Source organism: Gossypium arboreum, chromosome 3 (assembly GCF_025698485.1).
Source record: "Gossypium arboreum isolate Shixiya-1 chromosome 3, ASM2569848v2, whole genome shotgun sequence".
Lineage (NCBI taxonomy): Eukaryota > Viridiplantae > Streptophyta > Magnoliopsida > Malvales > Malvaceae > Gossypium > Gossypium arboreum.
In genome coordinates this window covers 2,912,839-2,940,432 of record NC_069072.1, presented here as the reverse complement: position 1 = coordinate 2,940,432, position 27,594 = coordinate 2,912,839, and the positions used below count along the sequence as shown (strand labels likewise).

Here is a 27,594-nt window from a genome sequence, read left to right as displayed (position 1 = left end):
CCCTTCTCTTCTTCCTTGACTAACAAGAGAGGTCGGTTTTCGATCAAGACCGCCTTTAGCAGAGCTAGCGACATTTTCACATCATCACCACAAATGGATCAGATCTATTTACTATAAAAAAATCATTTTAAAGGTCAGGAGTCGCCATCCTATCACAATATATATATGACATGTATAGCAAAACCCGTACATACGCCACGTTAGTCCGAGAACCGACTAAATCATAGCTCTGATACCATTAAATATAACACCCCTTTACCTGAGGTTGTCGCCAGAGTCGAGCTCGAGGCGTTAACAGACTTAAATTATCACTTAAACAATTTCAAACAATTTATTCCACCTTTCGTAATAAACTGCCCATCTGTGTCACAGTCGCTAAAAAAATCATATCTCAAGTTACAAAACTCAAGCCAATTAGTACAGTTTATTAGTTAAAGTTTCCTCTGTTTTAGTGTTCAACTTCTCTAACCTCTGTTTACTACGAATCACTTTTCTCTCTGTACAGAATTCAAATGACTATTCCATTTGTTTCTCTTAAAATTAGACTCAATAAGGAATCTATACATATAAAGTATGTCTTCTAATTATTTTTTTACAATTTTTAGTGAATTTCTAAATTCAGAATAGGGGATTCAGAAATCACTCTAACCCTGTTCCACCAAAACTCAAATTTCTCATCAAATACAACTCATTTACCTGTTTTGTTTCTTCCATATAAAAATAGACTCAATAAGCTTCAATTTCATATTTATTCATCATCTAATTCTATATCTACTAATTTTAGTGATTTTTCAAACTCACATCATTACTATTGTATCATACTATTTTATAGCAAATTTCACCTTTTTATGAATTTCTATGTATTAGATAGCACATTAAGCATACATAACACCAAATATGATCTTGATTTGACATTGCAATGGCTAATCATTACCAAACATTTCCTTACCACCTAATAGCCATATCATAAGATCATATATACAAAATGATTATAATGCTATACATGCCATACTCAAAATATACAAGCCACTATACCAAAATGGTCCACGGATAGTGTGAGCGAGCCTCTGACCGTTCCCAATTTCCGAGCTGGCTTGTCAAAACTATAAAGAATGGAAAGGAGGGAGTAAGCATAAATGCTTAGCAAGTTCACATGTAAATAGCAAGTAACATAATCATGCAATCCAACATAAAACATCATTTGTATAAATATCAACAAGACATTCATGTTACATTTGCATTAATTTACTATCTTACCACGATTTCATCATACCAAGTTCTCAACCCGAGGGTTTAAGCACACAACTATCCAAATTTTCTCATTCATCACACTTACCAACATGTCACCTTCGTCTTAAGGATTCTCCTTATTCACTTAAGATTTACCCATTAAACATATTGGAATATAATTTGGATACATGGATTGCATGCACATAAGTGCCATACCCGCAGCTAGACAAACTCAATAGCCTGCAGAAATTATGTAGCCAAGCTACCATGTAACCCGTCCATAAGCGAACTTGGACTCAACTAAACGAGCTTGGGCGTTCGCATCCATAAGTGAACTCGGACTCAACTCAACTAGTTCGAATGCCTAGTTACATCTCACGAACTCGGACTCAACTCAACGAGTTCGGAACTCAAATATCCTAGTGACATGTCACTTGTATCCTAATCTATTCCAAAAGTTCAAACGGGATTTTCCTCAATCACACATCTTTGTTGTCTTCCACGGAATGTCGGAACTGATACTTAATAACATTTCATATTTATTAAGTAGCTCACATAATTTGCATATTACTAAATAATAATCCACAAAGCATAATATTTCATGATAATAATCATCATATCATATAAATAACATTAAATTACTTAAAATGAAAATTATGTTACTACATTTACACCTGAACTTATCTAGGTACAAAATGTTAGAAATAGAGCCTATTCCTCGTAAACTTTATTTTTCCCTCGATCGTGACTCGAATCTTGTTTCTCTTGATCTAAAATAACAAATTTAGCTTATTTAATACTCACATTTATTAAAACAGTCCTTTACTCAAACTTTGACAAAATTATATTTTTGCCCCTAAACTTTTACATATTTACACTTTTGCCCCAAGGCTCGGAAATTAAACTTCATCTTATTTTCTTATGTATTATGATATGCTGATTATTTTTCCCTTCTATGGAAACATCAAATTCTCACTCTAACATGTACTTATGAACATTAGGTATTTTTACTGACTATGTCGTTTTACTCGTTTTCACGTAAAATCGCTTAGCAAAAGTTGTTTAACACAATTTCAAGCTTCATATTATACCATAAAACATAAAATAACTCATTTCACCTATGGATATTTTTCCAAATATAAACTCTATGTTAAATTATTGCTAGAATAAGCTTAATCAAGTTACCGGGACTCAAAAAACGTAAAGAACATTAAAAACGGGGCTAAAATGGACTTACAATCGAGCTTGGAAGCTTGAAAAACCCTAGCTATGTCTTTATCATGTAAAATTCGGCCAAGGGGTTGAAGATGGACAAAAATTGGCTTTTAATTTTGTTTTTAATTCATTTTAATAACTAAATAACCAAAATGCCCTTAATTAAAAACTATGGTATTTTATCTTCCTTTAGGTATTTTTGTCCAAACTAGTATAATGGTATAATTGCTATCCAAGGACCTCCACTTTAAAAACCCATTACTCACAAGTACTTAGTACCTTTGTGAACTAGTACACACATTTTACAACTTTTGCAATTTAGTCATAAATATCAAATTGGACCTTCTATCTATAAAATTTCTAAACGAAATTTTCACACAATCATGAAACCATGCCATAGACCTTAAAATGATAATAAAATAATTATTTCTATCTCGTATTTATGGTCCCAAAACTACTATTCCGATTAGGCCCTAATTCGAGATATTACAGGACCTGAAATTTTAAATCCAAAAAGTAGATTAGTATATTCTCGAAAATAAAAGTAGGGGACTAAATTCCAAATGTACAACGTGTATAGGGACTTAGAGAATATTTTAACATTCGAATTTTTTACTTTATAATTTGACATAAACAAATAATCAACCCAACGAGAAGCATGGGCTAGGAACCACAATAGTTTATATTGATTTTTAAGTTCAAGATAAGTACAATAGATTTTCTTCTAACATGGTCAAAGACAAAACCAAAATAATGTCGATAGTTAAGAAATAAATAAATATATAATTGTTGAGGGGGAATCGACTTCTTCCGGAGAAGTCTTCAATGTGTCGTCCTCTAAGCAACCGATTGAAGCCCCCAATAATCGAAGGTATTGTCCTTGGGAGAGAGTTTTGTCCCCAGCCTCCACGATGAGCCAACGTGCTGTAAATGGCTACCTTGAAAGTCTACTTCATACATGGGTGCCTTGATTATACGTGGACATACGACCACTTATCGAGAGGCAATAAAAGCATCTCGCCTTTGGTGGAGTTTAAACCCATCACCAATTACATATAAGCCACTTATTAGAGTATATCTGTCCCATATAGATCACAATGACAATCTTTTTTAATTCATTTTCTTATTCTTCTTTTTTATTAAGCACCATCAATTTTATTTTCTATCTAAATTTTCACTCTCAAATTTTTTATTATAATTTTCCATTTAACTAAATGCATGTTAAATGCCATTTTGAAAATGAAGTGGAGCACATGTAAAATACATGAATCAAATTGTAAAGACAAGTTTATAATGTATTTGTCACATAAATAACTTGAATTTGACATGTTAAAAGAAGCATATAGCATCATTAATAGGGTTGAATTTAGAAAATTTCTAAACATTGGAATTGAATTATAAATTTTTGAAAATTCAAAATGTAATTTTATAATGTATTAACTTATAATTTCATCATTTTTTAAATAAATAAATAAATAATTTTTTAGAAAGGTAAAGCATAATTTTATCATTACAAATTTTAAATTTAATCATTTATAACAAAACTAAAAAGAAACCTTCTTAGGGGTGGGGTTCAAAGCCCACATATCCCCCACGTTGTATTAGCCTCTTAACATCCAATGAATGTCCGAAATTAACCTATATTATTTTTTTGGTAAAAAATAGCAGAAATCAACTACATCAACATAATTCTAATGAGAATTTCCTATGGTTTCGAGTTGCTGAAGATTAGCTAACAACAATGCTCTAACACTGATTGGAGGCTATTTAAAAGTGCAACTCGTATTTAAATCTTCAGCATCCATCTTCGTTAAGTAATCCACAACCTTATTTTATTCTCTTGGAATATGTCGGAATTTAACTTGCAAGCCATTCACGAGTAGAGAGTAAATGAGTCTTACCTCTAAAAGACTATTATCCATTCCATAACCGTTGCTAATAATATCAATCAGAATGACATTGTTATTTTCCACTTCAATCTGTCTGAAACTTTTATTCGATGCAATAGAAAGTCCTTCATAGATCGCCATTGACTCGGTTTGAAAAATTTCCGATTTGCCAATTGTCATTGTAAAGCCAAGTAATTAGGCTTTATCTTGATTTCGGAACACCCCCTACTGCAACACAGGATTTCTTAGGAGAGAAACCTAAATTAATAGCTAAATTGATGGAAGGAGCTAATTATATGAAACCATATTTTGAAGATATAATCAAAATTCTTTGAGGATTAGGACCAAATTAAAATCTAAATCATAAATTGAGAACTACTGCTGCAATTAATCTAAAGAGTATCATATTAAGCCAAATTTGGCATTAACTTTAAATTTTCTATTTATTTATCAGTTTCCCTCCGTTCAAGTTTTTTCCCGCGTTTCTTCGAAGGTTTCTAATAACTTCTATTGGTTTCCATTTCTTAATCCGAAATATAATTTACAAAGTATGAAGTTAATTATTTTTGTAAAAAATGGAAGCTTAGTTTGCAAATCAGATCAAAACATTCGGGATTTTAGCCATTTTTTCGGGTGAACTACGAGCGCATCGGACTTATTCTACTCTCGAAGGTAGAGTGGGCCGACGACCAGACCCGCATTCAGGATTTGGGTCCTTAATTGATCGGAATTACAATCGCGCCGGAAATCATTTCAGTCGCCGTAATCGGAGGCTTGATTTGAACGGCCGTGATCCTCTCCGTCGGTATTCCCTACGCTCACGTGGCTTCTCCCTTTCCCTACGCTCATTGCACATTTCCTTTATTAACATGTCACTTAATGTTTGTTTTTCGTTTGGTTGCTTAGAAAAGAAAAACCGGAAAAGGAAAAAATAAGTATACGAATTAATAGATGTTCTTGGAAGTGAAAATAGATTGAATTTTCATTTTGTTGAATAAAATTTTGATTAATTAATTTATTTTGCTTTGAAAATCAGTAGCTTAAAGCTAAATCTATTAGTTGAATTACCGAAAATTAGTTATGTAATGTAAAATTTTCTCGATACTTTATCTGAGTTCTGAGCCCTAAGCTAAATTGCTGTAAATTTCATCCAATAACATATAATACATATACAGATAGATAAGATTGCTTGATATTTCATTACTTTGTGATTTGCTTTTACTTTGGGGAAATTACTTAACAGTTAAGTGCATTGAGCTAGTGTTGCTATCTCTTCTTCAGTAATGAATATTTTGAGTGTCTTTCATAGAAATGCTATAATGAATTTGGCTTTGTCATGCAGCAACCAGTTTGTCTAAGTAGTTCAAGTAGGCCACGTTTAAGTTCGAACTAGCGACTGCCCGGAGTTTTGCTGCGAGTAAAAGGCGCGTCCATTTCTTCAAACAGGTTGGTGCTTAGAGCTCTCTGCAAGTTTCAAATTCATAGCACTTACATTGGTTGTTTTTACTGTGATTATTTACCATGTCAAGTAGAACTAGTAGTTCTGCAAGTTTGAAACTCATAGCATTTGCATTAATGCACTTATGGCACTTTTATTGCTTTTGCTGCACTAGTTGAACGAAAAATGTATTCTCCATTCTTACTTTGACACCAATTTCCATTCAACCCGTTTAAATTCTCGAAGGACAGCATATCATATCTATAATTTTCTGAACTCTACTAGAATCCAAATCATGATTTTGCTCTTTTGTTCTACTTTTATTTCGTGGGATTTGTTGAGTGGTGCAAAATGATCAAAAGGGAGGCAACTATTAAACTATCAACTTGTGTCATAATCTGTATAGGACGATTCAGTGTCATATATGGTTGATTGTGACCCATTATTGTTGCTGCATCCATAAAATGAAATTGTGGGTCTGACTGGGTTTAGCAATAAGGAAAAGAGGTACAATGTGATCTTTTAGGAAGATAGATGGCTTGGGTTATCACCGGTTTATGCATGGATCAATTTCATAGGAGTAACCTATCATGCACTCTGATGCAGCAATTTGTCGGTTGCATTGTCACTAGTGTATTCAATTTTCAATAATTGTTTTGGCGCTTGATACCCTAGCTATTTTTTATAGAATTGCCCGCTATAATCATCATGTTTCAACAGACTTTTTTTTGTCCCTCTTTAGACATTAGATATTCTGGTAAAATTTTGCTATTAGTCCGTGTACTATGCACAAGTTGTAAAATTTTGTACTTATACTCTAATTTGGTCATTTTTAGTCTTTGTACTTTTCAAATTTTAAAAATTTAGTCCTAAACAATGACTGATAAATTCATTAAGTTAAAATTTGTTATTTCCAACATCTTATGCCACAAACATATTATCACGTTTGTAATTCTATGTCAACTTGCTATTTTCACACAATGCTTCAAGAAAATCGTTTCACATTAGTTAATAAATTTAATAGCTCTTGTTTGAGTCAAGATTGAAATTTAATAAAATTTAATAGCTCTTGTTTGAGTCAAGATTGAAATTTTAAAATTTGAAAAATATAAAGATTAAAATTGATCAATTTGAAGGACGTGGATTAAATCCATAATTTAACGTCATAGTATGGAACTAATAGCAGAAATTTTAGAGTACATAGACTAAAACCTGCAACTTACATATAGAACATGGACCAATAGCAGAATTTGACCATTTATTTATATTCTTGAACAGATTAAATTCACTCTTTTTGTGCTCAAAAAAAATCTGTCATTACTTTGAGCCTACTTCTGTTAATGCATTAAATCAGATATTTCTTTTGCTACTCCCCAGCTATTAGTAGTACCATAATTTCCAGGCCCACTGCTGCTTGACTTGCATCACTAACAACCAATACCGTCCAGTCCCACTGCCGGTGTGCTTCCCATGTAGTATATTATTGTTATTTACATCACTTTCCACTACCACTACTACCCAGCTACTTCTGCTGTGACTTCCTAGTAAATTAGCATTACTAACCGTGTAGACCACTAGAACTTGTGGCACTCAGTAATGGGGATATCCATGTTTCTGTCTTTCATTAAGCAGTGGGCTACTTCAAAGTCCAAACTGCGGTTTAAACATTTTGTACTTTTTTTTCCCTTTTTCGTTTTCTAATTTACTCATTTAGTCCTTGTTTTAATTTTTTGAATTTTCTTTCTGAATCAGAAATCAGTATTTTGATAGATTTGAGCGTCGATTTAATTTTTGCGACACAGCTATCATGTAGGCAGAGGTGTCGTTCACTAGACTTGCTTAGATCCTTGGGTTAGAGCTTGTGGGAACTGACCTTACTATAGAAAAAGCATATACTATCTCTATTATGTACCCAATTGCAAGGTATTTGAATTAAATCCCACTTAAAAAGTATGAGATTTTTAGTGAAATTTATATGAACCATGTTTGTCTCAACTTCAACAACTAGCTTTTGAGATATAATTCTCCATTGATCTATATTTGTTAGTGCTTCAGTTTCCTTAACTTTGATAGCGTGTGAACTTTAAAATGTAAAGTATCTATCGGTTTCAATGTCCCTTTCCTTGCTTGACTAACCTGCCCTACTTGTTTTCCAAAATAGACTAAAACCAAATTGTTTTATGTTGTTGTCAGCTACAGTATTGGTACTCACCATGCTCTGTGTCTCAACCTCTATGTTAAAACCTTTTTCCTTGAAATTTCTTAAGCAATTTTGGACGCACAACAAACATAAAAAACAATACAAATATATAATATTAATATAAAAGTATGTCAATAGTAAGTTCAAGGTCAAAATATATCATAAGTACTTATACTTTTCAAAAATTTAAAATTTAGTCTTTATATTTTTATTTCTAAGAATTTAGTCTCTCTATTTTGTTAAATTTAGATTTATTATAATGTTAATTTTTTAGTTACATAACTATAAAATGATTTTTTTAAATGTTACATTAATAAATATAATAAAAAATTTTAATAATATTAACAATTAAATCTAAATTTTAAAATTTAAAAAATAATTAAATTACTAAAAATAAAAATATAAGAATTAAATTCTAAATTGTAGAAAGAATTTACCTAATCTGATGTTTATCATGATTTGAAAGTTTTGTATTAAAATGCCCATTTCCCACACGAGAAATGTCACATGTATCACAACTTGTTAGGATCATTATTTATAATAAACATAAAAGCAGATGTAAATCATATCCTCATTTGACTCTCTAGAGGCAAAAAGAGGGAAGCATATTATACTCCACTTAATATATTGAACATATACTCTTCCTTTTCAATTGTATAAAATATTCATTTAAAATAATCTTTATCATGAAGAAAGCTAAAAAGAAACTTAAAGGAAAAAATGAAAAAAGGGAAAATGAAAGTTTATGTTTTACAGAAGATCCTTATACTATGAATTTTTGTATATCTAGTCCTTCTATTATAATTTAATATTTCTACTCCTATTTTACCAAACAGGTATTTTTAGTTTCGATGTCAACTTTTTCTTCTAATTTTGCTAAATATTATAATAGGATATAGCACTTGACTCTACATCCACATTTTGTACAATTAGATATTATTTTTGTATATTTAGAAAAAGAATAAAATTATAATAAAGTGTATAAAAACAATGCAAAAGTGATAATGTATTTAAATATTAAGGTAAAATTAGTCTCAAGTTAGATCCATGACAACCCACTACCTCTACCCCTATAAGCATTAATAAAAGTGATTGAGGGTTAAAATTATCAAAGTATGGAAAAGGGACTAAATCCGAAAAATGAAAATTCAGAGTCCTTTTATGAAATTTTACCAAAATGAAAACGGAAACTTAAACGCGTAGAGTACAGCAGTATTCGGGTCTTTGGTCATCTTCCTCTTCACGCGGCATCTTCCCTTTAATCGCCACTCTCTCTCTCTTTATATATCTTTAAAACCATTCTTCAACCTAACAAAAAACCCACAGCAACAAAAAAGAAAACCATACAAACAAATCCTGAAAGACTCTCTCTTTACAACGTAAAGAGCAAAAACTAACAGCAAAACGTGTAGCAATAAGGTAAAAACACGGTAGGGAAGGAAGGTTGTTAATATATACATATAAAAGTTATAACGGAGAAAAGGTCGAACGATTCAAAAACCCAACGATGGCTATGATGTTACGGTCGCTCGCTAGGCCGCTTGAACGTTGCCTTGGGTTAAGGGCCGGTGGGGATGGTCTCATGTGGCACACTGATCTTAAACCTCATGCTTCCGGCGATTACTCTATCGCCGTCGTTCAAGCCAATAAAAACCTTGAAGATCAAAGCCAAGTCTTTACATCTCCTTTGGGTACCTATGTTGGTGTTTATGATGGTCATGGCGGACCCGAAGCTTCCAGATTTGTAAACAAGCATCTTTTCCCATTTCTCCACAGTAATTGTTCTTTGACCCTTTTAATCTTTTCTTATTTCTTTTTCTGGTTTTTTTTTAGATTATCTGAAATGGGGTTTTCTTTGCATGTAATTTTCAAGATTCAAATACTCTTTTGTGTTTTAATGGGCAAAGAGAATTTTGGGTTTTGTCAGTTTATGATATTTTGAACAACTTCCAAGTGTATCATGCACGGTTATATAGTTGTTATTTGTGTATATGAATGAATATGAATTACTTTGTCTAAATATAAATCTTTATGCTTTTGAAATTGGAATTTGGTTCTCAAGATTCTAAAACCATTCAGTTTAATTTCAATTTTGGCACCTTTCACCTCCTTGCTTTATTGGGTTTTGTCAGTGAATGGTTGTGTTCTTGTTTTAATTTTCTATGTCTTAATTGTAGAATTTGCTACAGAGCAAGGGGGATTATCTGCAGACGTGATAAAGAAGGCGTTCAATGCTACTGAAGAAGAGTTTTTACATTTGGTGAAGCAATCATTGCCCGTAAGGCCTCAAATTGCTTCAGTTGGATCATGTTGCCTTGTTGGTGCGATATCCAACGATGTGTTGTATGTGGCGAATCTCGGCGACTCGAGAGCAGTTCTTGGCAAAAGAGTTTCGGAGGATAAGAAAAACAAGGTTGTGGCGGAGAGGCTATCAACAGATCACAATGTTGGAGTTGAGGAAGTAAGGAAAGAGGTTGAGGCTCTTCATCCTGATGATTCGCATGTCGTGGTTTACACTCGCGGAGTTTGGAGGATTAAGGGCATAATCCAGGTACTTAACAAAATCTGTTGGCAAACCCAATTATAAGAGTTTTAAGTTGAATCAGTCAGGTTGAAGAACAGTTCACGTTTTGGTTCGATGAATTCAATGGATTTGCATATACATCTTTCTTTCCAGACATTGCTTGTATGTTTATAGAAGAGGTACATTTACAAAACAACTATGCATTGTGCATCCTCTGAATCATAATGCTAAACTTATGCGACTATATGGAGTCTTCTCTCTTTTCTTTTTCGGGTTTTTTGGGTTCCTTTTGTTGATTCCTTTCCCCTTTAACTTCAGCAGTTAAATGGTTCTCTGTAATGGATAATGTTGGTCTAAGCATTGAACTTATTTTTTTATTCAGGTGTCAAGATCTATAGGTGATGTTTACTTGAAGAAACCGGATTTTATAGAGATCCAATCTTTCAACGATTGAAAATGAAAGTTTATGTTTTACAGAAGATCCTTATACTATGAATTTTTGTATATCTAGTCCTTCTATTATAATTTAATATTTCTACTCCTATTTTACCAAACAGGTATTTTTAGTTTCGATGTCAACTTTTTCTTCTAATTTTGCTAAATATTATAATAGGATATAGCACTTGACTCTACATCCACATTTTGTACAATTAGATATTATTTTTGTATATTTAGAAAAGAATAAAAATTATAATAAAGTGTATAAAAAACAATGCAAAAGTGATAATGTATTTAAATATTAAGGTAAAATTAGTCTCAAGTTAGATCCATGACAACCCACTACCTCTACCCCTATAAGCATTAATAAAAGTGATTGAGGGTTAAAAATTATCAAAGTATGGAAAAGGGGACTAAATCCGAAAAAATGAAAATTCAGAGTCCTTTTATGAAATTTTACCAAAATGAAAACGGAAACTTAAACGCGTAGAGTACAGCAGTATTCGGGTCTTTGGTCATCTTCCTCTTCACGCGGCATCTTCCCCTTTAATCGCCACTCTCTCTCTCTCTTTATATATCTTTAAAAACCATTCTTCAACCTAACAAAAAAACCCACAGCAACAAAAAAGAAAACCATACAAACAAATCCTGAAAGACTCTCTCTTTACAACGTAAAGAGCAAAAACCCCAACAGCAAAACGTGTAGCAATAAGGTAAAAACACGGTAGGGAAGGAAGGTTGTTAATATATACATATAAAAGTTATAACGGAGAAAAGGTCGAACGATTCAAAAAAACCCAACGATGGCTATGATGTTACGGTCGCTCGCTAGGCCGCTTGAACGTTGCCTTGGGTTAAGGGCCGGTGGGGATGGTCTCATGTGGCACACTGATCTTAAACCTCATGCTTCCGGCGATTACTCTATCGCCGTCGTTCAAGCCAATAAAAACCTTGAAGATCAAAGCCAAGTCTTTACATCTCCTTTGGGTACCTATGTTGGTGTTTATGATGGTCATGGCGGACCCGAAGCTTCCAGATTTGTAAACAAGCATCTTTTCCCATTTCTCCACAGTAATTGTTCTTTGACCCTTTTAATCTTTTTCTTATTTCTTTTTTCTGGTTTTTTTTTTTTTAGATTATCTGAAATGGGGTTTTCTTTGCATGTAATTTTTCAAGATTCAAATACTCTTTTGTGTTTTAATGGGCAAAGAGAATTTTGGGTTTTTGTCAGTTTATGATATTTTGAACAACTTCCAAGTGTATCATGCACGGTTATATAGTTGTTATTTGTGTATATGAATGAATATGAATTACTTTGTCTAAATATAAATCTTTATGCTTTTGAAATTGGAATTTGGTTCTCAAGATTCTAAAACCATTCAGTTTAATTTCAATTTTTGGCACCTTTCACCTCCTTGCTTTATTGGGTTTTGTCAGTGAATGGTTGTGTTCTTGTTTTAATTTTTCTATGTCTTAATTGTAGAATTTGCTACAGAGCAAGGGGGATTATCTGCAGACGTGATAAAGAAGGCGTTCAATGCTACTGAAGAAGAGTTTTTACATTTGGTGAAGCAATCATTGCCCGTAAGGCCTCAAATTGCTTCAGTTGGATCATGTTGCCTTGTTGGTGCGATATCCAACGATGTGTTGTATGTGGCGAATCTCGGCGACTCGAGAGCAGTTCTTGGCAAAAGAGTTTCGGAGGATAAGAAAACAAGGTTGTGGCGGAGAGGCTATCAACAGATCACAATGTTGGAGTTGAGGAAGTAAGGAAAGAGGTTGAGGCTCTTCATCCTGATGATTCGCATGTCGTGGTTTACACTCGCGGAGTTTGGAGGATTAAGGGCATAATCCAGGTACTTAACAAAATCTGTTGGCAAACCCAATTATAAGAGTTTTAAGTTGAATCAGTCAGGTTGAAGAACAGTTCACGTTTTGGTTCGATGAATTCAATGGATTTGCATATACATCTTTCTTTCCAGACATTGCTTGTATGTTTATAGAAGAGGTACATTTACAAAACAACTATGCATTGTGCATCCTCTGAATCATAATGCTAAACTTATGCGACTATATGGAGTCTTCTCTCTTTTCTTTTTCGGGTTTTTTGGGTTCCTTTTGTTGATTCCTTTCCCCTTTAACTTCAGCAGTTAAATGGTTCTCTGTAATGGATAATGTTGGTCTAAGCATTGAACTTATTTTTTTATTCAGGTGTCAAGATCTATAGGTGATGTTTACTTGAAGAAACCGGATTTTTATAGAGATCCAATCTTTCAACGATTCGGAAACCCTGTTCCCCTTAAAAGACCAGTTATCACGGCAGAACCCTCCATCCTTATTAGAAAGCTTAAGCCGCAAGACTTATTTCTGATCTTTGCATCAGATGGCCTATGGGAACAGTTGAGCGATGAAACTGCCGTAGACATTGTTTTCAGAAACCCCCGAGCCGTGAGTATTCACCTTTGTCTTATTGGTTAATTTAGTCTTCATTAGCAGCTGGACTGAATGACAGAGTATTGATTTTCAATTTGCTTGTATTACTTGCAGGGTATTGCTAAGAGACTGGTAAGTGCTGCACTTCGAGAAGTTGCAAAGAAAAGAGAGATGAGATACGGCGATATTAAGAAAATCGAGAAGGGAATAAGACGGCATTTCCATGACGATATAACCGTAATCGTCATCTACCTAGATCAACACCGAGGCTCTTCACATAACATAGTTAAACATAATGCCATGGGGTGCACGACGGCGCCAATCGACATCTATTCATACAATGCAGATGAAGGATATGAAGGAGATTTACTTCAAACAGTTTCTTGAATACACAATAGAATGAGTTAATATTAGGTTTAGCACACTGACTTTTTATTCTTTTTCAAGTTTTATTCATGTATAGAGAAACCAAATGATAGGGTGGATTGGTCCTTAAACCAATGTTTCATTGGGAGAAAAATAGAGTTTGGAAGGTAATTTTAGCCACCTGAGACGGATTCCGACTCTGGCGGCTATAGGTGTTCCGGTTGAAGTTCTACCGGTTGCCGAAAAGGCTACATTGTTTTATTGGTTTATTAAATTTATCGCTTATATTATATTTATATTATATTTAATTTGAAGTGAGTAACTAAAGATAATTAATCACGTTATTAATATTTTTTTAGTCAATTATACATAATTTTGATCGGTGTAATAATAAATTTAACTCTTAATATTCATATAATTTGTGTAGATATTGATAGAATATGTAAATATTGTAAAATAACATTGTTAAATCATGACCAAATTGACAAAATATGTAAATGTTATGGGTTAAATTTGTTAAATCAATATCAAGTTGACAGGATATGTAAATATTAAAAGTTAATTTTGTTACTATATCGATAGAAAAGTATAATTGATGAAAAAATATTAATGTTATGATTAATAGTTATTAGTTGCTTACTTTTAAAATTGACAATGATTAAATTGCTCGATTTTTTTAAAATGATCAAATTGCTCAAAATGAAAATTGAAAGGAATCAAAAGTCTTTGTACCTCGTTCTTATACAATACCATATATAAGTTGTGAATTTAGTTTTTGTACATTAATTTAATCAATTTCAGTCTTTGTTCTTTTTAAATTTAAAGTTTTAGTTATAATTCAAATTGTAAATGAAATTGTTTCATTATATTATGTTATTGGTCTTATACTATAATTACAGTTGTCAATTTAATTCATATTTTTAATTTTATCTTTTTAGTTGTTATACTTTTAAAATTTTAATGCAAACAAAAATAGTTAAATCTATTAAACGTAGGTTTACTATGTGTGCAATATATGAAAATAGCAGCTATTATTTGATCAAGACTAAAATTGAATAATAGGAAAAATACAAAAATAAAATTAAATAAATTAAAAGATAGAGATTAAACTCACAATTTATTCATAATACATGAACTAATAACATAATTTAACTTATTTTTCTTAATACTCTTAAATTAAAAATGACACTTAATAAACTACAGGAGTTAAGTAAAATGACAAAAGTCTCTACTACATTAACCAGTGGTTGAAAGTTTGATCATCATATTGACTCTTAATCTACATTTACCCTTTTAAAGAACTTATAAAATATAAAAAATTAATTATTTGACTCGCTCTGGTAACCTAATAACACTACAAAGTTGGCTTGTAATTTGTGTATCTAAAACAAAAGGGAAAAAATGTTTTGTGAGGCAAATTCCTTAAAACTGAAAGACATGGGAATTTTGGCAACTAGATAGCAATAACCTAACTTGTTAGGTGAAACGAACCAAACTAAAGCATAAACGACAATCAGTTGGGCTAAAGTTAGGATGTCTGTCACTTTTTAATTTTTATTATACAACTTGCTTCACTAAACAAATACTATTTAATGAACTTTTAATATTCTCACTCTACTTTTCAATAATTCATAAAGCTAATAAATACATTATATTCTTTCAAATTACTTTTCTTTAAATTATTTTTCTTTATTTTAATTGAAAATTTTATTGTATTAATTCTATAAAAATATTCAAAATTTTAATTTATTCTTTGATTTCTAAATGTGTTTAGACATTAAATATTAGTTTTGATATGATGTAAAGTATGCCCGAATTAAATTGTAAATTTATGTATACTTACATCATTAATAACTTGAATCTTATGCTTTAAAAAATAATGTTAATAAATTTTAAGATGGTTAACACTTTAAATCGTTAAAACGATTTTAAGTAAAAATCATGTTGGTACTCTATCCGAATGGTTATACTCTAGCTACTTGGGTTAACTGATAATATTATAAAAAGTAGAGGATTAAATTACATCAAATAAAATTATGGAGATTAAATTTTAAATTTGAGCACAATAGAGGGATCAAAACTACAATTTAACTCTTTTTAAGTTCAATATTTTGTTAAATGATTAAATCACTATTTGAGGCTTGAACTTGAAACCTACTTTTATATTGGGGTTTGAACTTTTTTTTGTCAAAATTGGTCTCTATACTTAGTAATTGTTCTTATATTGGGGTTTGAACTAGGCCATTGTTTTTAGGGGTCAGGATTAAATTATTTAATTTTACAAGAATAAAAATGTAATTTTACTATTTTAATAATCTATCTTTATAAATTTTAAAGGTTTAAATCAATTTTTTATCATTTGAGAGGTTAAAGTATAATTTTACCTTATTAATTTAAAATTTTATAAATTATAAAGAGTTTAAATGAAAAATTTTCTATTTTAGGGGAAGCTAGGACCTTGCCACTTTCTAGCTTTGACTTGAACTTGACAGTTGTTTTAGGGCTTAAACTTAACAATTGTTCCTATATTGAGGCCTAATCTTTAGAGTTTTCAAAGAAACATCAAACACTAACTTGAAAAAAAAAATTAAGCCCTAATATGAAAATAATTACTAAATTTAGGGACTAACATAAAAAAAATAGACCCAATATAAAAATAGTTACCAATTTTAGGAAAAAAAAAGTGATTTAGCCCTTTGCCCAACCCCATTCAAGTACCAAACGAGAGGAAAAGAACAAATTCCTAGAAAATCTACAATTTTGTGCGCTAGAAAAGAAAATACAAATAGTCGTTTCAGTATAATTTTTCTCGGAAAATAACCAAAACCCAGTCCTTTAAGCTTCAACGTCCAAAGAAAAAAGAATGACTGCAAGTCATTTGGTTGCTGAATCCGTGTGGAAAACAATAGAGTCAACTCATTCAGGTCTTTCTTTTTTTCCCCCCCTTATTTATTCTTTCTCTGTAGAAATTAAATTCCATCTTCTTCTTTTTTCCTTTTTTAAATCCCTAAATTTTGTGATCTTATGACCCAAATTGGCCAGTAAATGAAGAGCAACTATCAATGTAAGAAATACTCATTTTCTTTTAAATCTTTTTATTCTTCGGCTTTTTAAAATAAAAATAAAAATAAAAATAAAAATGGTGGGTATTGATTAATTTTGAACTTTCTTTTATTGTAGCTTGCATTTTCTGTTTGGTAAAAACTTCGAGAGAGCAACAAGGATAGTTGACCAAAGGGGTGTCAAGAAAATCTCCGGTGAACCCAGTGGTCGTTTTGTCTTTCAGGTTCATTCTCTTTGTTTCTATCTCAATTTTTGAATATTGGTCGAATTCTCCTATTAGTCCATGCACTCTGCATAAATTGCAGATTTAATCCATGTTCCTTGATTTAATGTTTTTAATGATTTTTTTCTAATTTTAAAACTTTAATTTTAGTCTCATGTTATATCTATTTAATTAAATTAAATTATTTTATTTCAGTTAATAATTATTTTATTCTATAAGGTTAGGACAGAAAAATCTAAATATTATAAAATTAAATTGACCAAATTAAAATATGTAGACTAAATCTGTAATTTAGGCATAGTATATATACTAAGGGCAGAATTTGACATAGAATATTTGGACAAGTCGGCTACCTTATGTGAAAAGTGTGGTCATTTTGGCAAATATTCCATTTTAAGAACTTTCCTGGAAAGTTTTCTGAAAATGTGAGCCTTGAGATAAAACCCGAAGTAGAATTAAGACACATCAATATATATATCCATTTGTATATCTCAATATATATATATATATAACATACGCATGTCTAGTTAGAATATTTAGACAAGTTGTCGGCCACCTTATCTGTAAAATGTGATCATTTTGGCAAATATTCCATATTTAAGAACTTTCCTGGAAAATTTTCTGAAACTATGACCCATCAAGGCTCTTGGCAGAATCGTAAGATAAAACCTGAAGCAGAATTGAGACACATCAATATATATATATCCATTTGTATATCTCAATATATATACACATACGCATGTGTGGTTAGAATATTTGGACAAGTTGTCCTCTACCTTATCTGTAAAATGTGATCATTTTAGCAAATATTCCATCTTAAGAACTTTCCTGGAAATTTTTCTGAAACTATGACCCATCAAGGCTCTTAGCAGAATGGTGAGATAAAACCCGAAGCAGAATTGAGACACTTCAATATATATCCAATTGTATATCTCAATATATATATACATACGCATGTCTAGTTAGACTATTTGGACAAGTTGTCATCTATCTTATCTGTAAAATGTGATTATTTTAGCAAATATTCCATCTTAAGAACTTTCCTGGAAAATTTTCTGAAACTATGACCCATCAAGACTCTTAGCAGAGTCGTGAGATAGAACCCGAAGCAGAACTGAGACACATCAATATATATATCCATTTGTTATATATATACATACGCATGTCTAGTTAGAATATTTGGTCAAGTTGTCATCTACCTTATCTGTAAAATGTGATCATTTTAGCAAATATTCCATCTTAAGAACTTTACTGGAAATTTTTCTGAAACTATGACTCATCAAGGCTCTTAGCAGAGTCGTGAGGTAAAACCCAAAGCAGAATTGAGCCACACCAATATATATATATCCATTTGTATATCTCAATATATATATACACATACGCGTGTCTAGTTAGAATTTTGGACAAGTTGTCATCTACCTTATCTGTAAAATGTGATCATTTTAGCAAATATTCCATCTTAAGAACTTTCCTGGAAATTTTTCTGAAACTTTTTTTTTTCCCATTGTTTGGTGCTTTAGGTTGTGGGAGAATCTAGAAGAAAAGAAGAATATTTCTGTTTTGCTGAACATTATTGTGCTTGTTATTCATTCTTTTATGATGTAATTAACAGAGCAGAACAGCTTTGTGTAAGATTTCTTTATTCCCTTTTTCCCCTTATTTTATTGCATTTAATATATAGGTAAAAATTTTGAAATTGAGCAAATTGGTCCCTCTAAAAATTTATAGCAATTTATCTTTGTCAATTCCGAAAATGAGCAACTAAAAACAATTAATCAAATTTGTTAAATCAGAACAAAATGGAAAGAATATGTAAACTTTGAGAGCTAAATTATTTATTATACCAATTAAATTTATGTACAATTGATGAAAAACATTAATTTTGTGATTAATTATTCTTAGCTGCTCACTTTTGAATTAAAAGGGATTAAATTACTCCAATTTTTTTAGAGGACTCAATATGCTCAATTTGAAAATTGAGAGGGACTGAACTATATATATTTGCTTTATTTTCATATTTTGTTTTGTTTTTTGTATAGTGTAAGCATCAATTAGCTGCAAGGCTTGCTGGATCATTGGGAGCTTGTATTGAAGTTAAAGTGTCTGATGAACAGCTAGCTGTATTACTTTCAGAGCTCTAAATTTTTGTAGTAAAATCGTAGCGGGTCGGATCCGAAATTTAATCTAGTCGGTTTATGCAGTTACCTTTAAAGAAATGACATTTAATAAATATGATTTAATTTTCGATAAATAAAAATATTGTTTGTATGTTTCACAACAAAAAGAATGAACAAATTATAATCATCAAATCAAGGAACAATATTGTGAGTTTTCATCTTTTTAATCCATGAATTGAACGACGTTTTCGAGTTACGGAACCCCACAAATCCATGTTCTTTGCTCTTGTTCATGCTATCCAACAATGACTTCCCCGAAAGCACCGAATCAACGAACTGCCATGCTCCGGCATCATTCAATTTCATCGGCAAAAGATCGTTCTCCCTCACGATGTTGTCCCACACCGGACCTTTGTCTTTCATCATTTCAACCAAGCTTGGCACCTTCTCTTCGGTTTCTTGAAATCCGTAGTGTTCGATACCGAACTGGTCAGCTAACACTTTCCATAAGTCCTTCCACTTGAACACATCTCCATTGCTACAATTAAAGGCTTCGTTTTTTGCTCGCCGGCTCATTGCTGCCCATATTTGATGTTCTGCAATCAAATCCGCATCCGATGCATCCCAATACCCTTCCCACGCTTGTCGGTTCCCCGGAAACCGCAACGGCTCGCCTTCATGCTTACATATCGCCGCGTAAATGCATAAACTCCGAACTATATTCATCGAACTAAACGGAGAAAACCCAAAAACCAATCCCGGCCTATGACCTGACCATGTCAAGTTCTCCTTCTGCTTCACTTCTTCCAACAAAACATCCTCGAGCGTATAACAAAAGTTTGACGATTTAAGCCTCTGAAGATCCTCGCGAAAAGGAGGATCATGGGGCTGAACATGATATTTTCCGTACAAATCAATCGGACCAGTGTAATGCCGCCGACCGGTTTGCAAGCATATATGTTTCAACTTGCGTGAATTCGGGATTACCGCTTTCAACACGTTCCGTAACATAGTGCCATTGATAACGCAGTTTTCATCTTCAGTTGATCTCTTATCCCATGCAACATAAAACACATGAGTCACATCATTAAGCTTTGATAATTTATCATATGTTTCTTCTTCATCTAAAACATCGCATTGTATGTACTCAATAGGCAAATGACTAGTCGAGGCTCGTCGAGGCTGACGAGCAACACCGTAGACCTTCCACGGTCCGCCGGGAATACCGGAGAACGGAAGAATCTCGGCGAGACTGTTACCGACTATGCCGGTGATGCCAATGACCAAAGCAACACTCTTGTATTTGGATTGTTTATCATGTTCTTCCATTTTCTTCTGTAAAAAAAAAAATAATAATCTTGGTTTATTAGATTAAATGCAAAGAAAGAGAACCCAAAAAAATGAATGAGCATTAACGTACCTTGGCAGCACCAATGGCTCCTGCCCACCACCAACTCATTGTATGTTTTTTTTTTTTTTTGCGATTAATGAAAAAAATGCTGAATTACATCCTTAAACTTTGTCTGCAATGTTTTTATAGTGATCCGCTTTGACAAAAGTGACGTCTGGGAATTTAAGAAAGAAAAAAAAAAACAATCTTATCTATTTACATATATCAACTACAGCTCAACAAGAACTTGTTATCAATTTGATTTCTTTATAATAATAATAATAATAATAATAATAATAATTTTAGTTCGGATAAATTATAAAAATAATCACTTTTGTTTGTCTGTGATTACATTTTAGTCACTTATGTTATCATTTTGTTACGAAGTGGTTACTTTGCCGTTAAACTCCGTTACCTCCCTAACGGTAGTCCTATGTGACAATCTAAATGGATTCTAAATACCAACTTAGATGTACTACGTGACAATCTAAATTAAATTTATTTAATTAAAAATCTATTATCATCCCAGTAACTGGATATTTAAGTTGTCATTAAAAATCTATTTGGACTGCCATGTAAGATACTGTTAAAGATGTAACGAAGCTTAATGGTAAAGTGATTACTTTGTAACAAACGATAACGTAAGTGACTAAAACGTAACATTTTAAACATAAATGACTAAAATGTAATATGAGGCAAATAACAATGACTATTTTTATAGTTTACCCTTTTATTTTTAATTTATTTGAATAAACATGGATACAACACATATATATTATATAAAATAAATTAAGTGGCGGAATTTTTTTAAAAAATTCAGAAAGGACGTGGAAAATGGGTTAATTGATGAATAAATGTGTAAATCCTTCAATAATTGAATTGGTCATATTATTATTATTATTTATTTTTTAAAACCGGCCAACACATAAAGACTAAGGATTAGACAGCTAGTAAACACATCAGCATATAATCAAGCTTGCGTGGAGAACCTAGCGTCTAAGGAAACAATACATCCTTATCTATTCACTAAATCTTCTAATGCTATGCAAAAAAAGGATAGAATTTTGTGAATTTTATAATTGGAAAGTTGGATTATGTTCGGTTTGTATTTAAGGATAGGAAATTAATATGAAATTTGGCTTTTTTTTTTTTTAAATTGTATTCCAAGTTAGTTTTTTACATAAGTCAAACAAAACATTTTAAGAATATTTCTTTTAAGTGGATTGAGTTTTAGTTTAATTAGCATAAGTATTATTGTTAATATAAGAGAATATAGATTTAAGTACGTTGAAACGTTAGGTCCGTTCTTGACATTGTTGGGGCCTTAGGGAAAATAATAAAATAGGTTTTAAGTTCCTTAAAAGTTAGATAATTTTAAAAAAATAATTTTAGGCTCCTTAACAACTAGAAAACAATATTTTAGACCCCTTTCAGTCTTGGGCCTGGGAGGCCTCACCTCCAGATAACTCTCAGAGTCGACTTGTAAAGTGCATTATCCTCTTATTTATAGGTTCGAGTGGGATATGATTAGAATCTATAATGAGATTGTTAAAAAAAATAATTTTAAAGCAATAAAGTTTTAAGATGGATTGTGAATTTAAGGTTTTTTTTAATGGTTACAAGTTGCTTGGAAACAAAATATTAGTAAATTAGAACAGAAAAATAAATAAATAAATTGAAAAAATTTAGTTTGCCCATATGATAAATTAATTTTGTTTAACATTCGTTGTAACAGCGGTTAGAACGAAAACAAGCAACAAAAAAAAAGAGAAAAAAAAGAACCGACATAATTAATCTTTGTTAACGCAATTTACACACAGTGGTCCCACATTTGTGGAATTTCGCCCAGTGAATAATTTTATTCAACAATCGTTCGGATCACCTATTGGCTTAAACTCGATTACCTTTACACAAAAGAAGTAATTCAAGCTTCAATACTGACTTCTATTGTCACAAATCACTCACCCAAATACCTCATAATATGATAGACTTTAAGCTCCTATTTAAAAGCTGAAATTATCTCATTGATCGTCTTGAGTCTTAGTACCCTAGGGTGAATCAAACTCAGCATAAACGAAACCTATTCAAGGCCCAAATCAATACCTAAGTAGAGAAACAGTTTCGTTATAATTGGACATAAAACGAGCAGCAATTATCCCAACAAAAACATATTGGGGAGAGCAAGCTAAAAGAGAAACTTATTCCTAAGTTGGCAAATGCAATTGCTCAGCTGTTTGTTTCATGCAAAACTTAGTTGGCAATTAACAAATTCAAATAGGCTCAACATCTTTAACCTAATTGCAATTTGAATTCCTTCCTTCAAAGAAATCCTTCAACATTTTTATCTCTTTGTGCAAGCACTATTGTAACAAGTCCATCTTCTTAGCTTTCACTAGAGTCATCTTCTTAGCTTTCACTAGAGCATCTGTGGTGATATGGAGTTTACAGTAAACCTTATAAGAATGGGGAGTAACAATCCTCTTTTGTCCGATGACTCTTTTGTTTTGGGTAAGAAATTCCAAAATTCATTTTACCTTCTTTCCATGAAGAGCAAATGAAAGTTGTGTTATTGTTTATGAGAATGCATGAAAGTGATCTGGAGTTGAGTCGAGTTTTCTTTACTATCTTTTTAGATCAATCTTGTATATTTTATACCATTTGTCATATAGAATTTTGGGTTAACTTCGTTTGGCCCGCAAAATTGATGTTATGTGTCACCTTAAATGGTAAATTGGATTAGTGGTCATCCAATTATGATTTTTTTTTAATCACCCAACTATAAAAAGTTACAAAATAATTAGTCAATTATTAGTAAATTTTTTTCTTTTTTTTTTATCATTAAAATATGAAAAGTGACAAAATGATCTCCATTATCACTTTAACCGATTGGTGACTAAAAAAATATTTGAATAATTAGATGACTATTTTGTAAAATTTTCATAGTTGGGTGACACATCCTATTTGATATTTAAATATATATATATATATATATATATATATATAATGACCTTGAATACATGGTATTAGAGCCGCCTATGATTGCAATTCCACATTGAGTGCCCATAGGTTGGATCAATAGGTACTCCGAGTCAAAATCCTAAGTGTGTAGTGGTAGAAAATAGCGACAAATACCCATGACAAACGCAATACGAGTTTAGATGGAGAAGAATATTAAGCGAAACACTAAAAAATTAGATAACATTATTAATACCATATCAGAAAACAAGTACACTTGAACGCTCTAGGAAAGCATATGACTAATATCACTAGGGGGGTTTAGCTAGGTACAGCTGATGGTCCCAAGTTGAAAGGGACTCTTGAGTATAGCTGATGTTTTGACCGTAGCCCTATATGGTAGGGGCAAAACACTATCTATCGGGTGTGTCCGCACCCAATGAGATAGATTTTTGGTCATCTAGACTGATCGGTCTATGGACGCCTCTAATCCAGCTGACTTATCCTATTTTATACACAAAAATGTTGAAATCTCTAGATAATGAAGAGTAAACTAAAAACAAATAGCTTCCATTAACAAGGCATGGTGTTAGAGTTTAGGGTTTAGAACTAATAAAGAATCATGATTGCAAGCCAAACCTGGATCATTCATATACATTAGATGACAATGATATCTCTGTAAGTTTTTGCATTAAAACTAGGTTTGAGGAAACATCAAAAATGAAAATCCAATTTGCAGACATAAAATACTTCATTAATTACATTAACAAAAGGCCTATCAAACATTCCTTTAGAAAACAATTTTGAAAAGACACTGTTAACTGCACATAATGATTTATATTTGACTTGTATAAAAGCAATTGTACATACCTTTTCAAGATTTTCAATTCCCCTCTTTCTTGTTTCATCTGCTATATAATACAAAGTTCCCCATCAGCTACATGCATAGCTAAATAGAGCTTTAGGCATTCAAAAAGCTAAAGAATACATGTTGGCCTCGAGGAAACACACAGAATTGTGCACAACGTCACATTTCAACTTTCTCTGCATGCTTGAATTGATGAACACAACGAACAGTGCTAACACAATACTAAAAAGGTTTTCTTTATGGAAGACAAATTTCTATGACCATTTTTCCACAATACGCTCTGATAATCTAATTTCCTCATCCTTGGAAATATGTGGATCTAGCTTCTGAAGGCTGTCAATAAATGTCTTTGCCTCATCACGCCGATTGAGTTTACAATATCCATCAACTATGGAATTGTATGTATTCTGGTTTGGTTTACAGCCGTGCTTGATCATGAATTGGACAACATCAATGGCTTCCTCAAACAAGGAATCAGCTGCATAACTTGCAACAAAGGTATTGTAAGTGATAACATCTGGAACAAGGCCGGAATCACTCATTTCTGAAAATATCCGAGAAGCCTCTTTCATTCGACCGTTTCTACAATAGGCATAAATAACAGTGTTATACGAGATTATATCTGGTTTTATTCCTTTTGCCTGAACTTCCCTTAAAATTTGTTCTGATTCCTTGAACTTTTCAGAGCGGCTATACATATACATCAAACTGTTGTAGGTCGTCAAGCTCGGAGTATACCCACACTCATTCATGAAGTTCAAGATCTCGTTTGTCTTGGAAACCATCTGCCTCCTGCCATATATCGAGAGCATGGCATTTAGAGTAGTTATGTCAGGTGGAAATCCTTTCTTCCTCAATTCCAAGAAAGCACGCTCTGTGTCCGCAAGAAGGTCACATTTACTATTAACCAAAACAAGAGTCTTTAACAGCACAGCATGAGGTTCGATGATACCAGAGTATATCTCTTCTGCTAGGGCATGCATCTGATCTACCTGCTTCCCATTGGCATAAACATGAAGCAAAGAACAGTAGGTTAGCTCATTGGGTTTGCAACGACCGTCTGTCATTTCAGCCAGTATTTTCTCAGACTGCTTCCAAAGCCCTCCCCGTGCCAATGCCGCCAAAACAGCATTATATGTAGAAAGGTCGGCGGTAACTCCAGCTTCCAGCATTCTCTTATAAATAGCCATGGCTTGATCAAAAGCACCACAGCGACTGTATGCACTAATTAAAGTGTTGAATGTGTCCCTTTCAGGTACAAACCCTGCCCTCTTCATCTCTTTGAACACTCCAGACACTTCTACATCCATTCCATTTTGCCCAAATACTGCCAATAGCGTATTCCAAGTAACAATATCCGGTGCACCATTGCATGCCTTGATCTCGTCAAAAATCTTCATCATCTCAGTGAACTTCCCGCGGTTACCGTGCATCTTAATTAGAGCATTGAAAGTGCAAATATTTGGCTTGCAACCAGAAGTTCTCATCTCCTCAAAAACCGCCATTGCAGACTCATCTTTTCCAGCCTTGGCAAATCCCGAAAAAAGAGTGGTATAGGTAAAAACATCAGGCTTAATCCCTTTTCCCTCCATCTGTGTTTTCAAGTCCATTGCTTCCTCCAACAAACCATCCCTAGCATAAGCGGAAATCAACGAATTATAAGTCACAATGCTAGGGGCAAACCCATTAAGTTCCATCTCTTTTAAAACCTCCATAGCTTCCTTCGGACGCCGAGACTTCCCATAAACATCCAACAATGCATTGTAAGTAACATTATCTGGATTAAAACCAGCCAATTTCATTTCATCGAAAACCGAAGCCGCTTCCTCATGCAAAGACCCTCGACGACAGCTACTTATAAGCGTATTATAAGTATAAGCATCAGGGGCAATTCCATCACTTTTCATCCCATCAAAAAGAGTCATGACCTTACTCCAAGGCATGCCCATTTTACCATACACATTCAAAACCACATTATAAGTTATCAAAGTAGGCTTACAACCCTCTTCCTCCATTTTCTTAAAAACCACCATGGCTTCCCTATACCTCCCACTACCAGCATAAGCAGTTATCAATGAAGTATAAGCATAAACATCAAGACTAAACCCTTCTTTGTGCAAACCATTAAACAAATTAGCTGCAACAGAAACCCTCCCCTCTTTCCCTAACATACTGATAATAATAGCAACAACAGAGCTATTCAACACCAATCCACAATCATTTCTAGCTCTAACCCAATTGAAAACACCCAAAGCCAAGTCAGATTTCTTGTAAAAACCCAAAGCTTTAACAATTCCCACCACTTCCGCAGCCAAAAAATCAGCTTTCACATCTGGGTTTTCTTGGTATTGTTCAAACAATTTACTCAAAACAACATCAAGTTGATTAGAATCAAAAGAAGGTTCAATTAAGGAATTAAGAACCTGCTGACCTTGAGCAGAGAGGTTGTTATGAGTCCAACGCTTCCCACGGTTGACGTCACGTGACCGGCCGAGACGGTTCCGGGTCCGGACTTGTGGGTCGATTTGTTGTTGGGACTTAGAATTATGTCGAAGAAGGAGGTCTTGAAAGACTGGAGTCGAGGGAGCAGGTGAATTGGGCTGTGAAGTTGGGTTTTGTTGAGTGAAGTGAGTGTGGTTTGATAATGGGGTTTTAACAGGTGGGGGATTTGGAAGGAGAAGAGGGAGAGCAAGCCTCTCTGCCATTAAAGAGAGGATAAGAAAGTTGCAGCCTTTGTATCTATGGCTGAGTTAGAAATAGAGAAGGAGAAAAAAAAAAAAAGGGTAATTGATAATTTTAGCAAACAGTTGGTGTGCGCTTTCGTTATTACTTGCAGAGTCCACAACTTTTCTTCTTTTTTTTTTAGAAGTCTAAGGTTTAAAGGGGGACATGACAAAGATATAAGGAGGATATTTTAGGAGGGAAAGGGAGATTATATTCGTCTGTGGTTAAGAATGGACTATTGAAATATTCTGACCAATAAAAGGTTGCCACGTTAACTCTGAAGGCGGACTCTTAAGTCAAAATTTGTGACGTTTGCCCTTCAGGCTTAAACCTCTTCAGATATTTGATTTTAGGATTAGTAAATACAAAGTTGAACGACTTAGACAAATTATACTTATTTAAACATTTTTTAATCAAATTCATATCTAAAAATACATATTTTTAACTGAAAATGATTTCCGATAATTTATATTTGTTTTATGAAAAATAATTTAGTCAATAAAAATGACTTACAGATTAAT

At 32.7% G+C, this 27,594-nt stretch overlaps 5 protein-coding genes across 6 annotated transcripts; 3 read left to right on the top strand and 2 right to left on the bottom strand.

The window, feature by feature from the left end:
* The first annotated feature begins 9,288 nt into the window (after positions 1 to 9,288).
* LOC128290488 (probable protein phosphatase 2C 63) lies at positions 9,289 to 10,950 on the top strand. Its single transcript, XM_053026137.1, has 3 exons — positions 9,289 to 9,747; positions 10,150 to 10,523; positions 10,879 to 10,950. The coding sequence occupies exons 1-3, from the start codon at positions 9,480 to 9,482 to the stop codon at positions 10,948 to 10,950; spliced, it is 714 nt and encodes a 237-aa protein (XP_052882097.1). The 5' UTR covers positions 9,289 to 9,479.
* Positions 10,951 to 11,462: 512 nt separating this feature from the next.
* On the top strand, positions 11,463 to 14,065 carry LOC108484211 (probable protein phosphatase 2C 63). The gene is given in 5 exon segments (XM_017787917.2): positions 11,463 to 12,005; positions 12,418 to 12,647; positions 12,650 to 12,790; positions 13,146 to 13,382; positions 13,482 to 14,065. Coding segments are annotated over 5 exon segments (1,149 nt in total). The 5' UTR covers positions 11,463 to 11,737; the 3' UTR covers positions 13,755 to 14,065.
* Positions 14,066 to 16,414: 2,349 nt separating this feature from the next.
* LOC108484247 (uncharacterized) lies at positions 16,415 to 19,276 on the top strand. Its single transcript, XM_017787965.2, has 5 exons — positions 16,415 to 16,657; positions 16,776 to 16,797; positions 16,914 to 17,019; positions 18,540 to 18,647; positions 19,059 to 19,276. The coding sequence occupies exons 1-5, from the start codon at positions 16,597 to 16,599 to the stop codon at positions 19,158 to 19,160; spliced, it is 399 nt and encodes a 132-aa protein (XP_017643454.1). The 5' UTR covers positions 16,415 to 16,596; the 3' UTR covers positions 19,161 to 19,276.
* Positions 19,241 to 20,759, bottom strand: LOC108484246 ((S)-8-oxocitronellyl enol synthase CYC2-like). Its single transcript, XM_017787963.2, has 2 exons — positions 20,557 to 20,759; positions 19,241 to 20,471 (listed from the first exon to the last, which is right to left on the bottom strand). The coding sequence occupies exons 1-2, from the start codon at positions 20,593 to 20,595 to the stop codon at positions 19,329 to 19,331; spliced, it is 1,182 nt and encodes a 393-aa protein (XP_017643452.1). The 5' UTR covers positions 20,596 to 20,759; the 3' UTR covers positions 19,241 to 19,328.
* Positions 20,760 to 24,352: 3,593 nt separating this feature from the next.
* Positions 24,353 to 27,253, bottom strand: LOC108486669 (pentatricopeptide repeat-containing protein At5g02860). 2 transcript variants are annotated; one of them, XM_053025406.1, is made up of 2 exons: positions 25,302 to 27,253; positions 24,353 to 25,223 (listed from the first exon to the last, which is right to left on the bottom strand). In XM_053025406.1, exons 1-2 carry the CDS (start codon positions 27,052 to 27,054, stop codon positions 24,604 to 24,606), a joined length of 2,373 nt encoding a protein of 790 aa, XP_052881366.1. In that variant the 5' UTR covers positions 27,055 to 27,253; the 3' UTR covers positions 24,353 to 24,603. The 2 variants fall into 2 exon arrangements, with proteins under 2 accessions (XP_052881366.1, XP_017646329.1); XM_017790840.2 differs by having other exon boundaries at positions 24,353 to 27,253.
* Between the last annotated feature and the right edge of the window lie 341 nt (positions 27,254 to 27,594).